Source organism: Hemitrygon akajei, chromosome 2 (genome assembly GCF_048418815.1).
Source record: "Hemitrygon akajei chromosome 2, sHemAka1.3, whole genome shotgun sequence".
Taxonomy (NCBI): Eukaryota; Metazoa; Chordata; class Chondrichthyes; order Myliobatiformes; family Dasyatidae; genus Hemitrygon; species Hemitrygon akajei.
In genome coordinates, this window is record NC_133125.1 from 73,773,295 (window position 1) to 73,800,253 (window position 26,959).

At 41.1% G+C, this 26,959-nt stretch overlaps 1 protein-coding gene across 6 annotated transcripts; it reads right to left on the minus strand.

Moving 5' to 3' along the window:
• Positions 1–386: 386 nt before the first annotated feature.
• LOC140714128 (uncharacterized) lies at positions 387–15,441 on the minus strand. Of its 6 annotated transcripts, none has more exons than XM_073024948.1 (4): positions 15,266–15,441; positions 14,426–14,514; positions 12,354–12,519; positions 387–5,474 (listed from the first exon to the last, which is right to left on the minus strand). In XM_073024948.1, exon 4 carries the CDS (start codon positions 5,173–5,175, stop codon positions 4,330–4,332), a length of 846 nt encoding a protein of 281 aa, XP_072881049.1. In that variant the 5' UTR covers positions 5,176–5,474; positions 12,354–12,519; positions 14,426–14,514; positions 15,266–15,441; the 3' UTR covers positions 387–4,329. The 6 variants fall into 6 exon arrangements, with proteins under 6 accessions (XP_072881049.1, XP_072881059.1, XP_072881068.1 ...); XM_073024958.1 differs by having other exon boundaries at positions 14,426–14,524; XM_073024967.1 differs by lacking the exons at positions 14,426–14,514; positions 15,266–15,441 and adding exons at positions 10,874–11,269; positions 14,856–15,250.
• Between the last annotated feature and the right edge of the window lie 11,518 nt (positions 15,442–26,959).

Consider the following 26,959-nt stretch of genomic DNA (forward strand, 5'->3'; position numbering starts at 1 on the left):
CTCCTGATACCCACGTATCTGGAATATCAACAAGCAAAGCAAATAGAAAGTAGTGCGAAATCGGGAAAACCTTTGACAAAATATAGTTCAATGCTTAAAAAACCTGCCAAACAGAGCTCAACAGTTAACAAAAACACAGGCAATAAATAAATAGTTAACAATAATACATAGGCAATAAACACTTTATCAATACCAACATTTACTTTTTTTTATAAAAATTTGTTGCTCCCATTTCAATCAGTAAAATTTACAAAGATAAATAAGAACTGAAATGACAACTTTAGAAAAGACTATTTACACTCAAACCCACTTAGATTAACACTACCTTGAATAGAAGGAGAAAGAGAATTAACACACATGAAAAAAAATCACACAACAGTCAGATAAAACTTATAAGTATATATTTTCATGAAAAATAAACAGGATTCAGCACTGCATGTGTGTATATGCAATCGTGATAAGAAATACAGACTGGAAAACAAATGAACGGCCAACTCTGAAAAATGAATCATCAATATGGAAGAAAACATTAATCAGTGGAATGAGTATGACCCTCCATGGGAGACATCCCAATGATCTGAGCAGATGAGATGGTGACAACGGAGCATCGAGCACCTGATTAAGAGTTGGAGGCCTCTTCACAGAAACAGAGGGGTTCCTTGCAGAAATACAGGACAAGGTGGTTAACAAAAGGAAAAACAAATCAAAAATACATGAAATACAAACAAACAAGGCAATAAATGCAGAAAATGCCAAGAGAAACCAGACACAATCCAACACATATCAGGATCCTGCAGCAGTTTAACTCAATGTGATTATTTACCAAGGTACAATCAAGTGGCAAATATCATTCACCAAAATCTTGCTTTAAAATACAAATGCAGGAATGCCCTCCATCACTTCATAAAGGCACCATAAATTCAAGCATGATCCAGTTTTAGAGTCAAAATCTTACAAATTATATGAGAATCAATACATTATTTCAGATAGGACAATCCATAATAACCATCTGGATACAATATTACAGGATTAACAAGCAGGAACAACTCCCTCAATAGATAAAAGCATTCCCGACACACACGTTCCTCAACCAGTGGAGCACCTCACCACAGGTATTGTTTGTGTCATCAGTCAGACAATCAAAATATTTTCTCTGTCAATCAGCTTCCAAGTGTTGCTACTCTGTCATTCATTGCCATGCCCCACTGCTGATTCCCTTCTCCTCATCATATGTTCTTACCCCGACCATCGTCCAGAGCCGCAGACTCTGCCCTGTGCGGACCCGCCTCTGTTTTCTGAACCTGCTTCGTTAAACATCCAACGATGGTTTCCCATTCTGCTTTCAGTCTTTAGAGGACAGTGGTGTTTCAACAACCCTTTAGAATCCGGGAAAATGGCCCATAATGTGGAAATGAGTCGTGATTAAGGAGGTAAAAATACCAATGTCATTCTTCCTCAGCCCACAGATTAGAGGGGTGAAGAACATTTCAGACAGAACTTCAGTCAGCTTGACTTCTTCACTAAACACTAGAAAACTACAGCACAGTACAGGCCTTTCAGCCCTCAATTTTGTGCCGACCCAAACTACTAAACCCATACTACCCTGTAACCCGCTATTTTTTTCATCCGTGTGCCTGTCCAAGAGACTCTTAAATACCCTGATGTTTTAGATTCCACCACCATCCTGCAAGTCATTCCAGGCACCCACAACCCTCTGTGTAAAAATATTACCCCTGATGTTTCCTCTAAACTTCCCACCCTTAACTTCATACATATGCCCTCTGGTGTTTTCTATTCATGCCCTGGTAAACAGGTACTGACTATCCACCCTATCTATGCCTCTCATAATCTTGTAGACCTCTGTCAAGTCCTCTCTCATCCTTCTACGCTCCAATGAGAAAAGTCCCAGCTCTGCTAACCTTGCCTCATAAGACTTGTTTTCCAATCCAGGAAACATTGTGGTAAATCTCCTCTGTACCCTCTCCATAGCTTCCACATCCTTCCTATAATGAGGTGACCAGAACTGAACACACTACTCTAAGTGTGGTCTCACCAGAGATTTGTAGAGTTGCCTAGCATCCCATAGGCCTTCTTAACTATCCTATCAACCTGTGCAGCAACCTTGAGGGATGTATGGATTTGAACCACAAGGTCCCTCTGTTCATCCACACTCTTAAGTAAAGATTAACCCTGTACTCAGCATTCTGGTTTGTCCTTCCAAAATGCATCACCTCATCCTTGTCCGGATTGAACTCCATCTGCCACTTTTCTGCCTGACTCTGCATACTGTCTATATCCTCTTGTAACCTTCGACAACCTACACCTCTATCCACAACTCCTCCAACCTTCGTGTCATCCGCAAACTTACTCACCCATCCTTCCGCCTCTTTATCCAGGTCATTTATAAAAATCACAAAGAGCAGGGGTCCCAAGACAGATCCCTGCGGCACTCCACTAGTCACCAACCTCTAGCCAGAGTACTTTCCTTCCACTACTACCCTCTGCTTTCTTCCTGTAAGCCAATTTTTTATCCAAACAGCCAAGGTTCCACTGATCCCATGCCTCATGACTTTCTGGATGAGTCTCTCGTGGGGGACCTTGTCAAATGCATTGCTAAAATCTATGTAGACCACATCTACCACCCTACCCTCATAAATTTCTTTTGTTACTTCTCAAACAACTCAATTAGGCTCAAGAGGCATGACCTTCCCTTCACAAAGCAATGTTGACTATCCTTGAGTAGACTGTTCCTTCTCCAAATGTTCGTAGATCCTATCCTTATAATCCTTTCCAATAGTTTGCAAACCACCGATGTAAGACTCTACTGGTCTGTAGTTCCCGGGATTCTCCCTATTAACTTTTTAAAACAAGGGAACTACATTTGCCATTCTCCAATCCTCCAGCACCTCCCCTGCAGCCAAAGAGGATTCAAAGATCATAGCTACTGCTCCAGCGATCTCTTCTCTCACTTCCCACAGCAACCTGGGGCATATCACATCCGGCCCTGGGGACTTATCAATCTTGATGTTTTTAAAAAGATCCAACACTTCTTCTGCCTTAAATCTCCACATTCTCCAGCACACAGGCCTGTTCTATTTCAACCTCACGCTGGTCAAGGTCCTTTTCACTTGTGAATGCTGAAGCAGTGTTCATTTAGGACCTCCCCAACCTCCTGGTACATGTTGCCTTCTTTATCCTTTAGCGGCCCCACCTTCATGCTTGTCATGCTTCTGTTCTTCACACACGCTTACAACACCTTGGGGTTCTCCTTAATCCTACATGCCAAGGCCTGCTCATGCCCCCTTCAAGCTCTCCTAAGTCCTTTCTTAAGCTCCTTCCTGGCTACCCTATATTTCTCATGAGCCCCTCCTGCTTCCTGCTTCTTATACCTAACATATGCTTCCTTCTTCCTCTTCAGTCTGCAGAAAATTCAAGGGAAACCTCTTCACCCACAGAGTGGAGACTGTTTGGAACCCATCACCACAGGGAGAGAGAGAGAGGAGTACAACAGGGGAGGATTTAAAAGGACTGTTGTGGAACAGAATCACTGGCAGTGTCCAGCCTGCCTGAGTTGACACTCCAGTGTACACTAGGTGTGTTATAAATTCACTAAATACTAGAGACAGGGTTTAAATTAGAACTGATTTATTTGTCTCAGATCCAGAATATTAAACTCCAGTCCCATTAAAGGTGAATGTGCAGCAGAAGAAACTCGCCCCATGGCCAGTGACCAGGGTGCAGAACTGGGTGTGGTGAGCAGCAGCAATAATTGCAGAGTTCAGCACCGACAGTCACTCTCGAAATTGCATTCAGCAATGGTGATGGACAAATATCCAGCATGCAGCTTATTAAAACTTTCTCCCCATTGTGAACCAGGTAGTTTGTCACAAGTGTAACATGCTGTAAGGTTTCACTGCTAATGTAATGGCCTCTCTACAATGTTTCACTGCTGAGGTAATGGTTTCTCTGTAGTAGCAATTTAGATTACAATTAGAGGTAACAGGGTCTTGGAGTGCGGGGCTACACAATGAGAGAAATTTCTTACTTGTGAGTCTGCAAGAGAGATTTTTGTGCTCTTTTGCTGGGAAGAAATGAGAAGACACAGACTGAGAGAATTGGCATTTTTTTATGTTTACTTCATTAACCCTACAGTGAAAGGTAGAATTATAAATTCAATTGTTTAACCACATATTGTGTACTGTTTGCTCTTTTGGGGTACTGATTTATAACAGTGGACACATCGCGCAGCATCCACCCATATGAAATTTCTTAAGTTTGGCCAAGCTGGGGGGCTATCACCCTCTATATTAAGCTGCTAGTCAAAGCGAGTTACATTAGGTTAGATGATTGAGTGAATCCTTTCCCACAGTCTGAGCAAGTGAACGGCCTCTCCCGAGTGTGAACTCGCTGATGTACCTTCAGATTAGATGACTTAATGAATCCCTTCCCACAGACTGAGCAGATGAATGGCCTCTCCCCTGTGTGAACTCGCTGATGTACCTTCAGTTGAGATGACAAAGCGAATCCCTTCCCACAGACTGAGCAGGTGAATGGCCACTCCCTGGTGTGAACTGACTGGTGTGTCAGTAGGTGAGATGAGCAAATGAATCCCTTCCCACAGTCTGAGCAGGTGAATGGCCTTTCTCCAGTGTGAACTGACTCGTGTCTCAATAGGTTATATGATGAAGTGAATCCCTTCCCACAGTCTGAGCAGGTGAACGGCCTTTCCCCGGTGTGAACTGACTTGTGTCTCAGTAGGTTATATGACGAAGTGAATCCCTTCCCACAGTCTGAGCAGGTGAATGGCCTCTCCCCGGTGTGAACTGACTTGTGTACCAGTAGGTCGGATGACTGAGTGAATCCCTTCCCACAGTCTGAGCAAGTGAATGGCCTCTCCCCAGTGTGAACTCGCTGATGTACCTTCAGCGTAGATGACCGAGTGAATCCTTTCCCACAGTCTGAGCAGGTGAACGGTCTCTCCCCGGTGTGAACTCGCTGATGTACCTTCAGTTTAGATGACTGAGTGAATCCTTTCCCACAGTCTGAGCAGGTGAATGGCCTCTCCCCGGTGTGAACTGACTGGTGCCTCAGTAGGTGAGATGATAAAGTGAATCCCTTCCCACAGTCCGAGCAAGTGAATGGCCTCTCTCCAATATGAACTCTCTGGTGAGCCATTAGGTCAGATGACCGAGTAAACCCTTCCCCCCAAGTTCAGCACATGACCAACCTCTGGCCAATTGATGAATCTTCATGAGATGAATTCCCACAGTCCAAAAAGGTGAATGGCCTCTCTCCTGTGTTACTGACAGGCATGCCAGTCATTCAGATAATCGAGTGAATCCTTCCCCACAGTCTGAGTAGGAAGGATGATTGAGTGAATCCCTTGCTCCAATTTTAATATACGTGGACAGAGACAGCAAAACTGGTGTGCTGTGTTCGAGATTCCCATAGATAGATTCCTTGTTGTTTTTAACCTGAAAAAAAATTATAAAAATCCATCAATGAGTGAAAGACAACATTTCAGATGAGATCACTTGAGTTGTCAAGGTGTGAACTGACATCACACTGTTACAGTGAGGTTCAACACAAGTTGGAGAGAGAAATCATCTAACTGGGCACAGTGCTGGTATCTGGAATGACCATCAGAATCTCTGATGCTCTTCCTGTCTCCATAAAATGGGCATTTCTGCCATTGCCAACCTGTGATCTGGCTCAGCTTGACTCTCTCCATTGATATTATTCCCTGTTCCCACTGAGCTGCATGGGTGCCTGGCCCCACAGTAACTGAAACACTCTCACACAAATAGCCTTTGTTAACGCGCAGAAAAGATATTCTTTTATCTTCTGTCAATGTAAAGTACCACAGTTTTAAAGCCATGTAAACATATCCTGCCCAGATGCATGGTTGGTCTGCACAGCTGTAAAAAGGAATTACATGAATATTAGTATTATTTCATGTTCTTGTCGCAGAGTCAAAGAAAAGTACAACATAGAAACTGGCCCTTTGGCCCATCTAGTTTGTGTTGAACTATTTAAACTGTCTACTACCGTACCCCTGCCATTGGGCTGTCTGCTCATTCCACACCTGGTTGACCGTCTCTGTGCAGAAGTTTCCCCTCATGTTCCCCTTAATGTTTCACCTTTCACACTTAATCCATGGCCTCTAGTTGTAGTTCCACCCAATCTCAGTGGAAAAACCCAGCTTGCATTTACCCCATCTATAACCCTCATAATTTTGGTATACCTCCATCAAATCTCCCATTAATCTTCTACATTCCAAGGAATAAAGCCCAGACCTGTTCAATGTCTGCTTATAACCCAAGACCTCCAGACCTGGCAACAACCTTGTGAATTTTCTCTGAACTCTTTCAACCTCTTTTACAACTTTCCTGTAGGTTGGTGACCAAAACTGCACACAATACTCCAAATTAGGCCTCACCAATGTCTTGTACAAAGTCAACATAACATCCATCTCCTGTACTCAGTACTTTGGTTTATGAAGAGCAATGTGCCAAAATCTTTCTTTCCGTCCCTACTGAACTGTGACACCACTTTCAGTGAAATATAGACCTGTATTCACATATCTCTTTCTTCTACAACACTCCTCAGTTCCCTACCAGTTACTGTGTAGGACCTACCTCCTACCAAAGGACAATACCTCACACTTATCTGCATTAAACTGCATTTCCCATTTCTCAACCCATTTTTTCCAGCTGGTCCAGATCACACTGCAAGCCATGATAGTCTTCCTCACTGTCCACTACATCACCAGTCTTGGTGTCAGCCACAAATTTGCTGATCCAGTTAACCACACTATCATCCAGATTACTGATATAGATGGTAAACAACAACAGATCCAGCACTGATCCCTATGGTGCACCACTAGTCATTGGCTTCCAGTCAGAAAAGCAACTATCTGGTACCACAAGTTTTAAGGGTATTGGGGGATGTAAGAAATGATTCTTGGACTCTTGTAAATAATGGGTTAAAACTAAGTGCAAACTTATGTGCACTCTGTTCCAGATAGTGTGCAGATTTCTGTTTTGTCCTTCACTGAGGAATCTGCTTGCTGCTTGTTTAGATTAATGACTCACAGATGTCTCTTGGGAATGTTATGTACAGTTAAGTTCTCATGAGAACTAAGTTCCCTCCTTTGACTAATGAAAGAGAATAACTGATCAGGATTAGACAGAACATTAATTTGTAATTAAAACCCTGACTTAGTGGACTCTCTTATCTGAGAAATTAAGTTTTGCTCCAACAGACTTGGTGGGAAGACCATTTGAACTGAAGTGATCTTTGTGTCGCTAGTTCTACAATAGTAACATTTTTGCATGTTAGACAGAGGTTTGTCATGAGCCACCAGAGGGAGAGGAATTCTGTCTCTCTGATGCTTGGCTCCGAGCTTCTCACCAGTTGAGTTCAAACAAATAAACTGGTTAAAAGGAAAGTAAAGAACTGTTTGTGGTGTGGTTATTTGTCCGGCGAATTTAAGTTTACACCATTAAAAAGTATCCCTTCCAGATACTTCACACCTTTGTATGGCTACTCTCTTCTTTTGACTTCAAGAAATAGCAGAGATTGTTGGACACAGCTCAGTACATCACAGAAATGAGCCTCCCCTCCATGGAATCACTCTATACTTCCTGCTGCCTCAGTAAATCAGGCGACATAATTAAAGCTTCCCAGGCCTTGGGATATTATCCATTCTGCTGCTATAAACAAACTGAATATTCCTCAGCATTTTAAGATGGACGCTTGACTTCATAATGTTACGGATTCAGCAACAATAAATATATGAGTGAGGCAGGGGTTTTTATAACAAATAGAACATTTATTAAACACTGAAAAACAAACCCCCAAAAGTAAACAAACCACTCACGTAACCAGAAATCAGCTGCTGTGCGGCAGCTTAAACAGTTCTTAAAGCAATGAAGCTTAAACAATTCTTAAAGCGATGTTGCAAAAACAGTTCTTCAAAGTAGTATTGCAAAAGTTCAAAATGCTTACAGCCCATTTAAGGGAGAGACTTTTTAAGACGATTTAAATTCTCTTTCACGTCGTGTTGCTTCGGTTCCCAAATCGAACTATTCCCACGAAGAATTTACGGAGATGGACCAATGAAACGGCTTAAAGGCACTGACCTTTCCTTTACAAAACTGTTCCCAATCCTTTCTGCTATTCACAGGGATTAACACGGGGACAGTCAACGAATTCCTTCCGAATGAGGATCAAACAAGGTTGAACCTGTTTCACCGTCAAAATTGATTTCCCTCGATCTTTTAACTCCCGAACTCCGATCTTCACTCTCCACTGATTCTCAACTAGCAGTATTATAAAGAAACTGCTGGCAATGACCTTTTAAACTTTAGGCATTAGATAAAACTTCATTTTTCAACTAAACTGTGTCATAACATTAAATCACACAGTGGCATGAAGTCAACATGGCAAATCCAGCCATGAACTGCCCCTCCTCACAGTAAAACCTGTTACATGACCTCTACTGGCGGGAAAATGACGTCACTCCACCATCACAAGACCATTACCTCAAGTCCAGTATAGCTTCAACACCTGTCACGTGACAAGTACACCACTGTCACGTGTCACGGGTACGTAACAATAATGTAACTCGATGTAACCTTGCACCATATGTCTACCTGCAGTGGATTTTCTCTGTAACCATAATGCTTTGTTACACTCTGTTAATGCTTTACCATAATCTACTGTTGTAATATGTTGATCTGAGAGGATGGTATGCAAGACAAGATTTTTATTAAACCTGGGTACGTGTCAATAATAAATGATTCCCCACTTTATTATGTGGAAATATTAGATATACTGAGCTTCTCCTCTGGAACTTCTGGAGGGAGATTTCACTGAAGTGTACAAATGTTTGAGAAGCCCAGAAAAATGGAAAGGGCTTCCTTCTTGCATTAATAGTGTTATATATATCTTGAAACATTGGCTGCATTTCGGCAATTTGTAACAGTGGAATGGAGTCCATGAAAAAAAATGCCCACCCACAATGAGAGGACATGTCAGATCTGGATCTCACTCCCTTGTCTGAATGGAAGAAAGATTAAACTGCACAACCATGAGAAACAAACCCGCAGACGTAAGGAACTGCAAACATGACGTCAGACCCTGGTGTAGCAAACCCATGCATGACATGAGGCATGTGGAGCGGGGAGGGGATAAGATTTTTGGTTCCATGGCTCTCTTCCAGGGAAGGTTGGACCTGTACAGAAGGGACCACAACAAGAGAGAAGATTCTTTGGAAACTGAAGATCTGTAGACAGATAAGTCCAGATGGTTTACACCCACAATTCTGAAAGAGGTGGCCAGAGAGATTGTGGAGGCATTAGTAATGATCCTTCAAGAATCACTAAATTCAGGAATGGTTCTGGAAGACTGGAAAATTACAAATGTCACTCCACTCTTCAAAAAGGGAGAGAGGCAGAAGAAAGGAAACTATAGGCCACTTAGTCTGACAGTGTTTGGGAAGATGTTGGAGTCGATTGTTAAGGATGTGAGTTCGGGTTACTTGGAGGCACAAGATAAAATAGGCTGGAGTCAGCATTGTTTCCTCAAGGGAAAATCTTTCCTGATAAATTTGTTGGAATGCTTTGAGAAATAATAAGCAGGGTAGACAAAGGAGACAAAGGTAGACAAAGGTTGATGTGGTGTACTTTGGTTTTCAGACCTTCGACAAGGTGCAACACATGAGGTTCCTTAATCAGTTCTGAGCCTAAGTTATTACAGCAAAAAGGTAGTGGCTGACTGGCAGGAGGAAACGAGTGGGAATAGACAGCCTTTTCTGGCTGGCTACCGGTTTCTACTGGAGTTCCACAGAGGTCTACGTTGGGAATGATTCTTTTCATGTTATATGCCACTGACTTGGATGATGAAATTGATGGCTTTGTTGCAAAGTTTTCAGGGATGTAAGGACTGGTGGAAGGGCAGGTTGTTTTGGGGAAGTAGGGTGGCTACAGAAAGATCAGGAAAATGGGCAAGGAAATGACAGTTAGAATACTGTGCTGGGAGGTGCATGATTATACACTTTACTAGAAGAAATGAAAGGGTTGACTATTCTGTAAATGGAGAAAATGTACAAAAAAATCTGAGGTGCAGATGGACTTGGGAGTCCTTTTGCAGGATTCCCTAAAGGTTAATTTGTGGGTTGAGTCTGTGGTGAGGAAGGCAAATATGATGTTCACATTCAGTTCAAGAAGACTGAAATATCAAACTGAGTGTGTAATGTTGAGACTTTATAAAGTTCCTGGATTGTTCTCAGCAGTTTTGAGCCTCAGAAAGGATGTGCTGACACTGGAGAGAGTTCAAACGAGGCTTACAAAAATGAGTACAGAATTGAATGGCCTGGATCTATATTCAGAGGAGTGAAGGATGATCTCACTGAATCCTATCGAATGGTGAATGGACTTGATCGAGTGAATGTTGAGAGGATATTTCCCGTACTAGGAGAGTCCAGGACCAAAGGACGCAGCCTCAGATTAAAGGGGATAGTGGGCGTCCTTTTAGAAAGGAGATGAGGGGAAATTTCTTTAGCCAGAGAGTGGTGAACCTGCGGAATCCTTTGCCATGAGCAGCTGTGAAGACAAGTATTTATGGATATCAAAGGCAGAGGTTGCTAGATTCTTGATTGATGACGGTTTACGGGGAGAAGGAAGGAGACTGAGACTGAGGAAAATTGGAAAAGGCATGATTAAATGGCAGAGCAGGTGCAATGGGCCAAATGGCCTAAATTTACTCCTACAGTATACCAGAATGACATCACATGTGGATGGGAGTTTGTATTCAAAAGCTGTTTAATGGATTTTTTAATGATTTCAGGTGGTGAACAAAGGAAACTTACCGGGTTTCATCAATGAATCCAACGTTGTGCGATTTAAAGTCCCTGCGAGATACCCTGCTCTGCCATGTCATCTGTAGAATGGGTGGTGTGGTGCTTGTCTTGAGCTGGGCCACAAAACCCCAATATTTCTGAGGAGGACTTTCCAGGGTGATCTGGTCTGGGTGGTTCAGTCAGTGCAGTGCCTCGTTGTTTAGTATTTTCAGAAAAAACAGTTTTACTAATATAATCCAGAACTGCCAGCAGGGTAAAGACAGGTTCGTATCAGTTATATATTCTGTCTATAGTTAACAGAAGACCTCTCGTCCCTGCAGTCCTTGTCTCCCAGCAATTTAAACACCCCGACAGTGTAGGTACCCCTTCCTCTAAAAGTGATTGGATCATTCAGATAGCTGATTGCTGAAAGGAATTATATTTGTTGGTCGTTAAAGTTCGTCCGGACTTGGCTGGATGGAGTTAATGCAGAGTCACAGTGAAAGAACTGAACAGCCAAATCCCCTACATTGTCCCTCTGATCTCCGGCCACTGGGTCCTCCTGCAAATCACAGCACAGTGCCGACCGCAGCTGTTGCCTGCGGTTCTCCTGGTTGGGGGTAAGGGGTAAGGGGCTGATCTCAGGTTTGTGTAAATCGAAGGTCATTTGCTGTGGGAAAGGGCCGGGACCAAGCCAGATGACTGGACAGTCTGGGCGGGAATGTAGGATCAGTTAGTTGTGGTTCCCCAAGCTGTGAGAGTGGATGTTGGTGACGTGGATCTGTTTGCGTATATGGGTGTGGGGTAAATGGTGGGAAAGTTGTGAAGTGGACAGAGGTTGGGGATGAGGGTTATCGGACACAGTGTGACCCAGGAGGATGGGTCCAAGGGCAGATTAAGTTGTAAGCAAGGGAGGATCTGGTCCATTGCATCAGACAGCTTTCAGGAAGCAACAAATGTCTCTTTATATTAATTACTGTCTAATCTTGCTGCTAACATTGTGCTTGTCACAGAGCCCAGAGTCTGGGAACAGCTAGATGGTAAGAAGCAGATGGTGATGATGGGAGGCTGTTTATTGGAGTCAAGGCCCGTGCCTCGTGCAGTTTCCCAGGATTACACACATTACTACTTGTCATGAATGCCAATAATCCGGTTGAAAATGTACAGGGTATGGGTAGTGAGTTTGCAGCAAGTAATTTCAAACAATTACTTCTTTTTGCAAGATAGTAAATATAAATATCCCTCTTTCCCTCTCCACACTCAGAATCGACCAAAAGCTACCTCAGAAGATGCAAGTCCTTCAAATATGCAAACACTGAGGGAATGTGTGTGAGTTTAAAGAGCTGTGCTGTTGACAGCATACTAGCAGATCTGGAATGATTGCAACTGGGTCTGACAGAGGCATAACTACTATTTCTGGTCACATTCAGCTCACTCCAACTATTTCCTACCTACCTTTGTACAGGTATGTAATGTCTAAATGACTAGTGTTTGAGTAAATGAGACTCACCAAACTTTCTCATGACTGAATCACTGGATTCTCCAAGTCAGATGGGTTCTCTCTAGTTGATGCTCTCAGTCCTCAGGTTGGTTCACTTGTTGCTGTTCCCTCGTCTTCAGTCGTGGTTTGCTTCCAGTTGTGGGTTTTTCTTCCAATTAAATCTCTGACGTCAGGTCTAACATTAACATGAAAGATAATGAAACACGTTTACAGTACAAAGGAGATCAAAATATTTCTGCTCACTGAAATCTAAAGACTGAAGACAAATATAATGATCTCAGTGAACAAATCTGTAATTGACCCTCACACGTCACAAAACCTGATATGGGATAGGAAGGAGTCATTGTTCAGTCATGGTACGATACAAGATGTAGGGACAGAATTAGGTGATTTGATCCATCTGGTCTGCCCCACCACTCAACCATGGCTGAGATTTATTCCAACACCATATTACTGCCTTCCTCCTGTAACCCTGAAGCTACTTAGCAATCATTAATATTTTAATCTCTGTCATAAATGTACCCAATTGGCAGCCTCAATCAACCTCTGCGGCAACAAATTCTACAGATCAGACAACTTTAGGCCAAAAATTTTTCTCATCTCAGTTTTAAAGGGAAGCATCTTTATTCTGAGACTGTGCTGTCAGATCACAGACTCTCCGTCTAATGGAAACATCCTCTTTATGTCCACTGTATCCAGGCTTTTCAGCATTCAGTAGGTTTACTTAACCATACATCACTCCACCACCCCACTGTCCCTCTGAACTCCATTTAGCACAGGTCCAGAACCATCAAATGCTCCTCATACATAAAGCCGATCATTCCTGAGGTTCTTCACATGAACCCTGTTAGCAACAACTGTACTGAACATATTTCTGGGAATAACAGACAATCAGGGAAGTAAAACCATTCCAGAGTGAATGTAATGAAAGGAAACTGGAATCACCAGAATCGCTCAATAGGTTCAGAATCTTTTGTCAGAATGGATTCATAATTTTCTAGTTTTAGTGCAGATCTCCAGCAATTTGAGTTTCTGTTTGACTTCCACTGTCTGACAGATATGTGACAGTGAGGAGGAATTTCCAAACACAGTTTGAACACTGAACCCCAAGGTCTATTTCTACCGGTACAAACACAGAATAGCCCAGTTAACCACAGCCTCTCCTTGTGCGGATGGAATGGGAACTCATTCTCTCCTCAGATTGACAGCCATTGCTTCCAAAGGAACCCCAGAAACAAACATTTGATCCCAGACCAGGAATATTCGCTGAACAACTCATAAACCTGGGCAGCTTGATCCCCAGGTCCATCTTTACCTGGATCTAAAACTGTGATAGACCAGAACCCAACCTCACAAGGTCACCAACCCTGAGCCCTTCACACATCGTCCCCACATCTCAAACTGGGTGGTGCAGTCAGGGATTTTCCCACAACCAATGTCCAGCTGCTCGAAAGTTCTGCTTCACTGCAGAAGGATGACAATCTGCCTCATCTGTAGAAGCACTAACCAAAGTCAAAACCGTAACACCGACAGGTACAAATGCCTGGAATGCAGATCACAGAATTATAGCCCAAGCTCCAACTCTCCCAGTACTCTCTGCTGTCAGTAAAATGTTGTAGTGTGCCAGCCAATCACAACTCATGAACTAGCATTTCCACACCAATGCACAACAGAACTGACACCTGATGACCCTCTGGCATTCCAGCTAACAAAAAACGATTCTGGAAATAACTCAGCGAGGCCAAAGGTGCAAAAGAACACTTCACAACGAAGACAAAGGTTAGAAGAAAGATTGCTGATATGTAACATTGAGGTGGTGGGAAACAGGGTGGACTGAGGTTGACCCAGATGGTTGATGTACATAACTGGTGGGGGTTAGGAGACTGGACAGAGGTTGAACAAGATGGGCAGGGAATGAGCAGATGAAACCAGGTGGGAGACGGGATCAAGGACAATCACTGATAGTCCTCCAGCAATACACAGATACTGAATGAATAGTTCATACTACTGTATAAAGGATTCTAAAATGACAAAGTTAGAACAAACAACAAGAACTGTGCCAGATATACTTTGATCCTCACCAAATTTTTATCAACACACCATCGAAAGTTTCCCATCCGGACACCTCACGCCTTTGCATGGTAACTGCTCTGCCCGTGACTGTGAGAAACTGCAGAGACCTTTGGATACAGATCAGCACATCACAGAAACCACTCTCCACCCTAGACTGCCCAGTCCCTTGCTAAAGCAGGCAGTGAAATCAAAGATCCCCACAACCTGGGACGTTCTCCTTTCTCACCCACCCCAATCCGGGAGAACAGACACAACAACCATAAAGCTCCAAGACAAATGCGAGGAGCCTCAGGAACAGAGGCGAGTTGGGGGAAGTTAACAGTCTCAGTGGCCAACATCAGACTCCGCAACGCAACATGGAGGCAGCATCACCACCCTCACTTCGGGGCTTACGGCCAACATCGGATCTCCCCGCTCGCCATCAGTCTCAATACTCACCGATGGGAAAGTGATACCTTCGGCCCGCAGGCAGTGACCCGACGCCGGCTGCCCGACCGAAGAGAGGAAAAGGTTTTCCCGATACCGCAAAAAATCCACTGAGCGGAAATGAAAACACTGCCGAACTGGAGACTGTGAGCATGCGTTAAATGATTGTTGCGTCAACCGGAGGGCGGGGCCTCGGAAACAGACGCGCAGATGCTACCCATCTGCGGTTAAATGGGAGGGACAAAAGGGATCACGTGACCGGCGGGGGCTCCAGCTACCCATTATTTTGTGGAAAGAAACTTGCCGCTTACATCTCCTCTCACATTAAATGTATTAGACATTTCAACCCCCAGGAAAATATATGTCGTCTGTCAACTCTATCTATTCCTCTCGTAATCTTATAAACGTCTATCCAGTCTCACCACTGCCTGCGCCGCTCTGGAGAAAACAACGCAATTTTGTCCAACCTCTCGTTATAGCTCATGCCCTCTAATCCTGGCAATATATCCTGGTAAACCTCTTCCGCACCCTCTCCAAAGCCCCGACATCCTTCCTAGAATGGGGCGACCAGAACTGTATGAAACACTCCAGATGTGGTCAGCCTGTGAATGACGTCATAGTCCCGCCTCCTCATGCCGGCGCTCTTACAGAAACAGTCACAGTACGACCGCAGGCTCGGAACAGCTGCAACACAACTTCCCGACGTTTGAACTCAACGCTTCAACGAATAAAGACAACCATGCCATTTGCCTTCTTAACCACCCGATCAATCTGTGCAGTCTCTTTCAGGCGGCGATGAACTTGGAGTCTAAGATCCCTCTGATCATTAACACTGTTCAGGGTTTTGCATTTAACAGTCTCATACATTCGACGTACCGATCTGCCAAGATGATCATCACTAATCAAATCTCACTGAGATTTCTCAGGTCTCGTTGAATTTGTTGCCAAGTGCACAAGTACGGGAAGGTACAGGTACAGAGGAACACTGACTTGTGGCAGCATCACAGGCAGGTACATTCAGATAACACACGGAACACAAATTATATGATTCTCTGTCAGTAACAATCTATAAGTATGTTTTCTGTCATTAACAATATATAAAATACATTATGTCATGATCAATATTAAAATGTGCAATAACAGACTTGGAAATGTTGAATTTTGTCTCTGTCTCCATTCCTCCTGTAATGCACAACCAGCTCCTTTGTTTTTGTCACAATAAGGATAGAGGTTGTTTTCTTGACACCACTGTGTCGGGGTGATGACTTCTCTGTAGGCTGCCTCGTTATTATTTGAGATTAGGCCGATCAATGCAGTGTCGTCGGCAAATTTAATTAGCAGATTGGAGCTGTGGATGGCAACACAAGTCATGGGTGCACAGAGAGTTAAGGCGGGCCAAGGAGACAACCCTGAGGAGTATGTCTGCTGAGGGTCAGAGAGACAGAGGTGAGCAAGCCCACTCTTACCACCTGCCGGCGATCTGACAGGAAGACTAGGATCCAGCTACACAAGGCAGAGTGAAGGCCGAGGTCTCTGAGCTTCTTGTCGATACTTACGCCTTCGTATGTCTACTGTTCTGCCCATGACTGCAGGGAACTGTACAGAACGTTGGAGAGCAGAGAACATCAGAGAAACAAGCCTCTCCTCCATGGACTCTTCCTACACTTCCCCTGCCTCGGAAGAGCAGGCCATGTACTCAAAGATCCTCACAACCTGGGGCATTCTTGCTGCAAACCCGGCCCCCATCGGGGAAGAGATAAAAAAAAAGGCTTAAAGCGCGTACCACCAGGCTTAAGGACTGCTTTCTGTCTGCGGTTATAAGCCAAACGAATGATAAAATGTACTCGACCTCATAATGTAACTCGACGTGACCCTGCACCATATGCCCATTTGCATTGCACTTTCTCTGCAGCCATAATTCTTTGTCACAGTTATTGTTTTGTCGTATATCAGCTCAAAGTACTGTTGTAATGTAGTGATCTGTGTGGATATTACATCAGGCAAGATTTTCACTGTAGCTCAGGACGTGATAAGAATAAACAAATTCCCCATTTTATTTGTGTGGAAATATTAGACAGATTGAGCTTCTGATCTGGAACCACAGAAGGAAACTCAACTGTTGTCATTTCTGAGGAATACAAATAAATAGAAAAGGCTTCCATCTCACATTACGATCTGCGGTAACTGGGATGAGGGGACCGGGGGTGGGTCTCCCATATCAATATCAGAATCAGGTTTAATAGCTCCGGCTTTTGTCATGAAATTCGTTGTCTCTGCGGCAGCAGTAGAACCTAATTCAGAACAACAGATTTTAACAACCATGAATTACAAAAATATACACATTAAATGGTTAGATTATATAAGCAAAAATAAAAATAAAACATGTAATAAACTATTTTAATTGTGTGGAAATTCTGGAGCAAAGCCTAACTAAACTGTACACATTTATGAGAAGCTCAGAAAAATAAAATGATGCTAAATTCTCATATGAATGGGTCATATACCCAGAAATATTGGCTGCACTTTGGCAGGTCGAAACAGTGGATTAGACCATAAGACCATAAAATATTGGAGCAGAAGTAGGCTATTCGGCCCATCGTGTCTGCTCTGCCATTCAATCATAGGCTGATCCAATTCTTCCAGTCATCAACACTCCCCTGCCTTCACCCCATACACTTTGATGCGCTGGGTAATCAATAGCCTATCTATCTCTGCCGTAAATACACCCAAAGGCTTGGCCTCCACAGCCACTCATGGCAACAAATTCCACAGATTTACCAGCCACTGACTAAAGTAATTTCTCCGCATCTCTGTTCTATATGGACGTCCTTCAGATCTGAAGTCATGTCCTCTTGTCCTAGAATCCCCTACCATGGGAAATTAACGTTGTCATATCTAATCTGTTCAGGCCTTTTAACATTCAAAATATTTCTATGAGATCGCCCCTCATTCTCCTGAACTCCAGGGAATACAGCCCAAGAGCTGTCAGACGTTCCTCACACGGTAACCCTTTCCTGGATTCCTGGAATCATTCTCGTGATTTTTCTCTGAACCTTCTCCAATGTCAGTATATCATTTCTAAAATAAGGATCCCAAAACTACACACACTAGTCTGTGTGATCTTACGAGTGTCTTATAGAGTCTCACCATCGCATCCCTGCTCTTATCTTCTATACCTCTAGAAATGAATACCAACATTACATTTGCCTTCTTCTCCACCGACCAAACCTGGAAGTTAACCTTTAGGGTATCCTGCACAAGCACTCCCAAGTTCATTTGCATCTCTGAATTTTGAATTCGCTCTCCATCTAAGTAATAGTCTGCCCGTTTATTTCTTCCGCCAAAGTGCATGACCACACACTTTCCAACTTTGTATTTCATTTGTCACTTCTCTGCCCATTTCCTTAAACTATCTAAGTCTCTCTGTAGGCTCTCTGTTTCCTCAACACTACCTGCTCTGCCACCTATCTTTGTATCATCGGCAAATTTAGCCACAAATCCATTTATACCATAGTCCAAATCATGGACATACATCGTAAAAAGTAACAGTCCCAACACTGATCCATGTGGAACTCCACTGGTAACCGGCAGCCAGATAGAATAGGATCCCTTTGTTCCCACTCTTTGTTTTCTGCAAACTAGCAATGCTCCACCCATGCTAACTTCCCTGTAATTCCATTGCCTATTATCCTGCTAAGCAGCTTCATGTGTGGCACCTTGTCAAAGAATCTCTGAAAATTCAAGTACACTATATCTACTGTCTCTCCTTTGTCTACCCAGCTGTAATTTCCTCGAAAAATTGCAGTAGGTTTCTCAGGCAGGATTTTCCTTTCAGGAATTCATGCTGGCTTTGGCCTATCTTGTCATATGTCTCAGGTACTCCATAATCTCATCTCTAACAATCGATTCTAACAACGTTCCAAACACTGATGCCAGGCTATAGTTTCCTTTCTTCTGCCTCCCTCCCTTCTTAAATTGCGGATAACATTTGCAATTTATCACTCATCTGGCACAATGCCAGAATCTGTCAATACTTGAAAGATGGTCGTTAATGCCTCTGCAAATTCATGAGCTACTTCCTTCAGATCCCAAGGGTGCATTCAATCAGGTCCAGGAGATTTATCCACACTCAGACCATTAAGCTTCCTGAGCACCTTCTTAGTCGTAAATTTCACTGCAAAAACTTTACTTCCCTGCCACACTTGAATGTCTGATATACTGCAGACGTCTTCCACTGTGAAGACTGATGCAAACTACTCCTTCAGTTCCACTGCCATCTCTGCATCTCTCATTACAATATCTCCAGCGTCAGTTGTATTGGTCCTATATCTACCCTTGACTCTCTTTTACACTTTATATACTTAAAAAAGCTTTTAGTAGCTTCCTTGATACAACATTAGACGCCTGCTTCCTCTCATAATTCATCTTTTCCTTCCGAATGACCTTCCTAGACTTCTTCTGCAAGTCTTCAAAAGCTCCCCAATCCTCTATCTTCCCACTAGCTCTGGCGTCCTTGTATGCCCTCGCTTTTACTGTTACTCCGGCTCTGACTTCACTTGTCAGCCACGCTAGTGTCCTCCTTCCCTTTGAAAATTTCTTCTTATTTGGAAAAAAATCTGTCTTGCACTGCCCTCATTTTTTCACTGAAACTCTAGCCACTGTTGCACTGTTGTCCTTCCTGCAAATGTCCTTTTCCAGTCAACTTTGGTCAGTTCCCCTTTCAGTCATTCAAATTTCCTTTATTGCACTGAAATACCAACACGTTGGATTTTATTTTCCCTCTCAAATTTCAATGTGAAGTCAGTCATATTGCGATCACTGTTCCCTATAGGTTCCTGAACCTTAAGCTCCCTTATAACCTCTGGATCGTTGCACAACACCCAAATCAGAACAGCCGATCTTCTAGTGGGCTTAACCACGAGCTGTTCGAAAATGCCACCCTTTAGACATTCTACAAATCCTCTCTTTTGAGGTCCAGTACTAACCTTGTTTTCCCAATTCACTTTCTTGTTAAAATCCACGACGATTATCATGACATTGCCTTTCTGACACACCTTTTCTATCTCTTGCTAAATTTGCAATCCACATCACAGCTGCTGTTTGTAGGTCCTAATACAACTGTCATTAGTATCCTTTTACCCTTGCCATTTCTTAATTCAACCCATAGAGACTATACACCTTCCAGTCCTGTCATCTCTTTCCAATGATTTAATATTGTTCCTTGTACAAAGGGCCACATCACTTCCTTTGCCTACTAGCCTATCTTTCTGATACACCATATATCCTTGTATGTTCAGCTCCCAATGGCAGCCATTCTTTAGCCAAGTTTCTGTCATGGTCTGGTCCGTGAAATCTGCGGTCCGGTTCATGGTCCGGTCCATGTTCCTTATTCCAGGTTTTCCGGTTTTCCCCAGTTTCTGTTGAGGCAGCTGATTCTCATTTGGGCTGGCTACATAAATAGTTTCAGGATTCAGACTCTGGCTGCTGGATTGTTCCTGTCCAAACTCTCTGTCTGTATCCCTTCCCTTCACCTTCCTCCTGGAGCTTTGCCTCACCTGGAGCTTTGCCTCACCTGGAGCTTCGCCTCACCTCGCCTCGCCTCGCCTCGAGCTTTGCCTCACCTTGCCTTGCCTGGAGCCTTGCCTCGCCTCACCTAGAGCCCTGCCTCACCTGGAGCCCTGCCTCGCCTGTAACCTTTGCCTTCACTGCTGTCAAGTTCAACCACCGGAGCAAGATTAGGAACTGTCTTTCGTTGTTTTGAACTGTGTCTGGATTCTCCATCTTTGCAGCATATGGAGTAGGTCGCGTTTCTAGCGGCTCTCTCTCTTTTAATATATTTTATATCCCACTAACAGATCCCTTTTAGTTCTAATGACTTACTACTTCTACTGAAGGATTTTATGACTTAATTACAAAGGCTGAAAAAAGTCGTTCTGGTATTGAATTAAGAAGCGGCAAGACTTTCCCCGAAATGGTGCAAACAGAACAAACCAAGAAAACGGAGGAGCCTGTTACACTAGCGGGAATATTTTCTTCAATACAAGGCATGAAGTCGGAATTCAGATCACTTAATATTAAAATTGATAAGCTGACCGGTTCAAACGGGAAGCTCGAAAAAGCTATTTCTACGATTCAAGACTTGCTGAAAAACTTGGATTCTCAACTTCAAACACTTCAGCAGACTACAACCCGAATCGAGAGCGAGCATGATTTTTTCAAGCAAACTATTACAGATCAAGGAATGAAGATATCCTTATTGGAAAAGAAAATCAATGAAATTACCTCGGAACTATCTAAAACAAAGAAAAGAATGGTTGATTTAGATAGTAGAGGGCGTGGGAGGAATCTGCGTATTCTGGGACTGCCTGAAAATACTGAAGCTGGTGATCTGTTAAAATTCTTTTCAGATATGCTGTATTCACTTTTCAATGGGACCCTCGAAGCTAGCCCCTTAATCGACAGAGCTCACAGAATTCCATTCTCTCGGCGTTCAGCCGAATTACATCCTTGAGCAGTTGTACTTTCTTTGCATTATTATACAACTAAAGAAGCTATTCTACGAGAAGCCAGAAAGAAACGGAAATTACTCTTTAATTCAACACACATTCATAAAGTTGGAGATTAACTCCCCCGAAATCTTTGCCGAAAGAAAGAAATATCGAGACGTTATGAGTGAAATGTATAAATTAGATTTAAATCCCTCCCACACAAAATGCTGGTGGAACACAGCAGGCCAGGCAACATCTATAGGGAGAAGCGCTGTCGACGTTTCGGGCGAGACCCTTCGTCAGGAAGTTTAAATCCCTCCCTTCGCTTTCCAGCAAAGCTGATAATTTTTCCTGAAAAATCTCAACCATTGAGAATCTACTCTCCTCAGGAGGGATGGGAGTATATTAAAAACTTCAAAGTTAAGCCTACTGAATAAAATATTAAAGTTATATCGATTATTCAATAGCCAATTTTGAAGTATCTGCTGTATAAGTTGTTTATGGAGCTTTTGAGTTAAGTACATGTTATACCTTTTCACTCTCTGGTATGGGACGTGGTCGATTTAATTTTTTTTACCTTATTAATAATTAATACATATATAACTGTTTTGTAGGGAACCTTTATAGTTTTGTACTATAGTGGTCCGTGTAGGACCTGTTGTGTATTAATCTTTTTATTTTTTTTATTTGTTTCAATACTTATAGTTTTAGGTCTGTTATATACATATATTCATTTATTTATTTTTCGAGAGAAAGAATATTCTTTGTAACATTATTTGCTCGGATTTATTCTTTCTTTTGAATATGTGTTTAAGCTACTTTAGCTGATTCTAAGATGGCCGTTGTTGATTATGTTTTTATTAATGTTAGACACAACATTATAGTAGTTGAATTCTGCTTGTGCCTTTTATTATGGCTATTTTCCGTGGGTTTTTGCTTTTTTTTATATATGGAGCTGCAAGTTGGCGAACAGGGTCAAAGGTGATTAGTTAGCATGGGACCAGCCTATTGGTTCCTTCCTTTCTATCTATTTGGCGGGGGAGGGGGAGGGGTCTATTAGAGTAGTTTTTTTTTCTTGATTGGGCAGTTCTTTTGATGGATTTCTCTTTCGTAAAGGCGACACTCCTGGTTGAACTCGCGCCTTTTGGTTTAATCGGTACTTGCGTAACATTTCTTTTATATAATATTAAACGCGATTTTAAATATGGATGTTAATAAAATTAATATAATATCTTGGAATTGGAACGGTGTCAATCATCCCATTAAGCGTAAAAAGATTTTTAAGAAATTAAAAACACTTAATGCTCATATTATTTTTGCGCAAGAAAATCATATACGAAAACAGGATGGGGATAGATTTTTTTCGCTTTCGGAAAGGCCCTCTTTTTCACTCACTGCCGGATAGTAAAACAAGAGGCGTTTCTATATTTCTTAGTCCCAAAACCCCTTTTGTACACCTTAATACTACTACTGATTTGATTGGAAGATATTTAATTGTTACTGGTTTATTATGCGAGCAAAATGTAGCTCTGGTGTGTGTATACGCACCTAATGTACATAATTCTGATTTTTTTTTAAGAAACTTTTTTCAGATTTACCGAATTTCAATGAATATAAGATGATCATGGGTGGTGACTTTAACTGTTGCTTAAATCCGGCGATTGACAAGTCATCAACCAATTCGTCGCTTCCTAATAAAGCGGCAGCTTGTATTAACTCTTTTTATTAGAATATGGCCTTGTCGATATTTGGAGATATAAACACACCAATGATAAAGATTTCTCCTTTTTTTCACACGTCCATTACAAATATTCCCGAATTGATTACTTTTTTTTAAAAAAAATACACGTCTGTTAAACTCCGTTGTTGAATGTACGTATGACATAATTGCGTTTTCAGATCACGCGCCTTTAAAGTTAACCTTTAAGCTCCCGGATAGATTTTTGAAAATCTCACAGTGGAGATTAAACCCCGTTTTGTTACAGGATCCAGCTTTTGTTAATTTTATTAAGGAGCAAATTTCTATATTTTTTGAATTTAATACAACTGTATTAAATTGTGACACAACTGTGTCAAATCTGGTTATATGGGACACCTTGAAATCTTTTCTTAGGGGAAAGATAATCTCATGTTCAGCAGCTTTGAGAAAGAAACTAAAGCGGAATTGTCAGTGCTTATTAATAAAATTAAACAGATAGATAAAGCGTATTCAGTTAAACCTACTGAAGACCTATATAAAGAAAGGGTCGAACTTCAATCACAGTATGATTTACTTCTGACTTTTCCCATTGAACAGCAAATTTTTAAATCTAAAAGTTTATTTTATATACATGGGGAAAAATCTGCTAAACTTTTAGCGGGTCAGTTAAAGGCTGGGATTGTCAGAAGACAGATTTTAAAAATTCGCCGACCAGATAGAACAGAAACTTTAGATCCTTATGAAATTAATAAGATATTTATGGACTTTTATTCTAATCTTTATAAATCTGAATTCTCTGATAGTAATATCACTATGAATAGATTTTTGCAAAGGTTAAACATACCTCAAATTTCGATTCACGATGTTGATATGTTAGATGCACCTATGAAACAAGAGGAGATAGCCAAGGCTATATCCTCTATGCAATTAGGTAAAGCTCCGGGACCTGATGGTTATACGGTAGAATTTCATAAGACCTTTCACGAAACGCTTATACCACATCTTCATCAAACGTTCACTGATTCTACATTTTCTGGGAACTTTCCTGAAACTTTTTATGAAGCACTAATTTCATTGATTCCAAAAAAAGGGAAAGACCCACTGGAATGTGTATCCTATAGCCCTATTTCTTTACTGAATGTAGATTTCAAAATCCTCTCTAAGATTCTAGCAAATAGGCTTGAGAGTATCTTGCCTAATATTATCTCAAACGATCAAACAGGATTTATTAAAAATAGGTACTCACATTTTAATATTCGAAGATTATTAAATATCATTTATTCCCCCTCAACCAAAGAATCTGAATGTATTGTATCTTTGGATGCAGAGAAAGCCTTTGATAGGGTGGAGTGGCTTTATCTATTTCAGGTTTAGAAGAGGTTCAATTTTGGTCCAGGATTTATTTCCTGGATTAAATTGATTTATCATGCCCCGGTAGCTGCGGTTCTCACTAATAACCAAAAGTCTCCTTACTTTAGATTATATAGAGGTACCCATCAGGGCTGTCCTCTTAGCCCTTTATTATTTAATTTGGCTTTAGAACCACTTGCTATTGCTCTTAGGGATTTTAATTCTATGCAGGGTATTAGGAGAGGGGATAAATTACATAAAGTTTCGTTATACGCCGATGATTTATTAGTTTACATTTCAAATCCTAGGAAATCTATTCCTTCTATGTTATCTATATTTATGGAATTTGGTACTTTTTCTCGATATAAACTTAATTTACATAAAAGTGAATTATTTCCTATTAATAATTATTTTGATTATTATCATCAAATACCTTTTAATATTGCCAGAAACCATTTTACTTACCTTGGTATCAAAATTACAAAAAATTTTAAAGACCTATATAGGTATAATTTCTTCCCTTTAGTTGAATATACTCAACAGGCGCTTTCCAAATGGTCACCTATATCGATGTCATTGATAGGTCGAATAAATGCTATAAAAATGGTTATTCTACCGTAATTTTTATATATATTTCAAGCAGTTCCCTCTTTTGTTCCAAAAACATTTTTTGATAAAATAGACTCTCTGATTTTGTCTTATGTTTGGAATAATAAAAGCTCTAGAGTGAATAAACTTTTATTGCAAAAATCAAAAAAAGATGGAGGACTGGCTTTACCAAACTTTAGATTTTATTATTGGGCAATTAATATTCGCTATATTACTTTTTGGATTTATGATATAGACGATTCAGATCGCCTTTCATGGTTACAGCTGGAGGAAAATTCAGTAGTGGGGTTTTCATTAGCTTCTTTATTAGGAGATCCTCTTCCTTTTTCGTTCTCCAGAATAGATAAACAAGCTCTTAAAGTTAAACATACTTTAAAAATTTGGTTTCAATTTCGTAGATTTTTTGAATTAAATGATTTTTTAATTTTTAGTAATATTTATTCTAATTTCTTTTTTAAACCATCAACTTTGGATAAGGCTTTTCTAACATGGAAAATTAAGGGAATAAAAACTTGTTGAGATTTGTTTTTACAAGACTGTTTAATGTCTTTTTCACAGTTAATGGATAAATATGATATCTCCAATACACATTTTTTCAGGTATTTACAGGTTAGGAATTTCTTACGTGATTTTTTACTAAATTACCCCCTGATCTGCTCTTCAAATTTGGCTTATGCTATTTTTCAGTTTAAACATGTTCAAAAAAGATTAATAGCTATCATTTATAAACAGTTAATGAATGCTCGCACATCGCCTAATGATAGGGTTCAAAGCTCCTGGGAAGTAGAACTTCAACATTCACTCTCAGATAAGCAATGGAGTAAAATTTATTATTTAGTTAATAATTCATCTGTGCACACCATATTTTCATTCAGTTTAAGATAGTACATATGTCCAAAGATAAATTGGTGCATATTTTTCCTAATATATGCCCTATTTGTGATAGATGTAATGCAGAAGTGGCTACTCTAACCCATATGTTTTGGTCATGTGTAAGTTTAAATAATTTTTGGAGGGATGTGTTTGGAATATTATCTAAAGTTATAGATATGGATGTTCAACCTAATCCACTTACAGCAATTTTTGGGATTTTCCCAGAGGAAGCAAGCAAAGTGTCTGCCTCCGCCCAACATGTGATAGCGTTTTCAACTTTACTGGCTAGGAGAGCTATTTTGCTACACTGGAAAGAATCTAACTCACCCACTGTTTTCTATTGGCTCTCCTCCATCATGTCATGTTTAAGCTTGGAGAAAATTAGAAGCTGGACATTTGATACATCTTTTCATTTTGAACAAGTCTGGTGACCATTTATTCAATATTTTCACATGATTTAATTTATCTTTATTTATTTATTTTTCTTTATTCTCTTTGGAGAATATCCTTGTCCATGAAGGTTCGGAGATGACTGGAAGGATGTGTTTTTTTTTCTCTCTCTTTTTTAAGTTTATCCTCATTTGGACTGCCCAATCTTTCTTTTTCTTTCTTTTTTTTTCTTTCTCTCTTTTTTGTTTTAGTTTAGTTAGTGGGGTTTTTCTTTCTCTATCAATAAAATTTCCAATCTTTTTTTTATGATTGTTATGAGGAGTTGTAATTTCTCTCTGACCATTGTATATATAACAGCATAATATATTACCTATTTAAGTTTGATATTGTATGCTTTTTGTCTTTAATATTGCTATTTATATGTCTTTTATATTATCTACTTGTTAAACTCCTCTTTCAATCTGTATTTGTACATTCTTTATTTGAAAATCAATAAAAAAAGATTGAAAAATGAAATGAAAATGAACTGTGTCTGTGCCCACGCCTTCACTTGGTAGATCCGGCCGTCTGTCGCTACCTAGTATTGGGAACCATCTTTGTGTCCTCACCTTCACTAGGTAGGTCCGGCCATTTGCTGCTACCTAGTGTTGGGAACTGTCTGTGTCCACGCCTTTGCTAGGTAGGTTTGGCCGTCTGCCATTACCTTG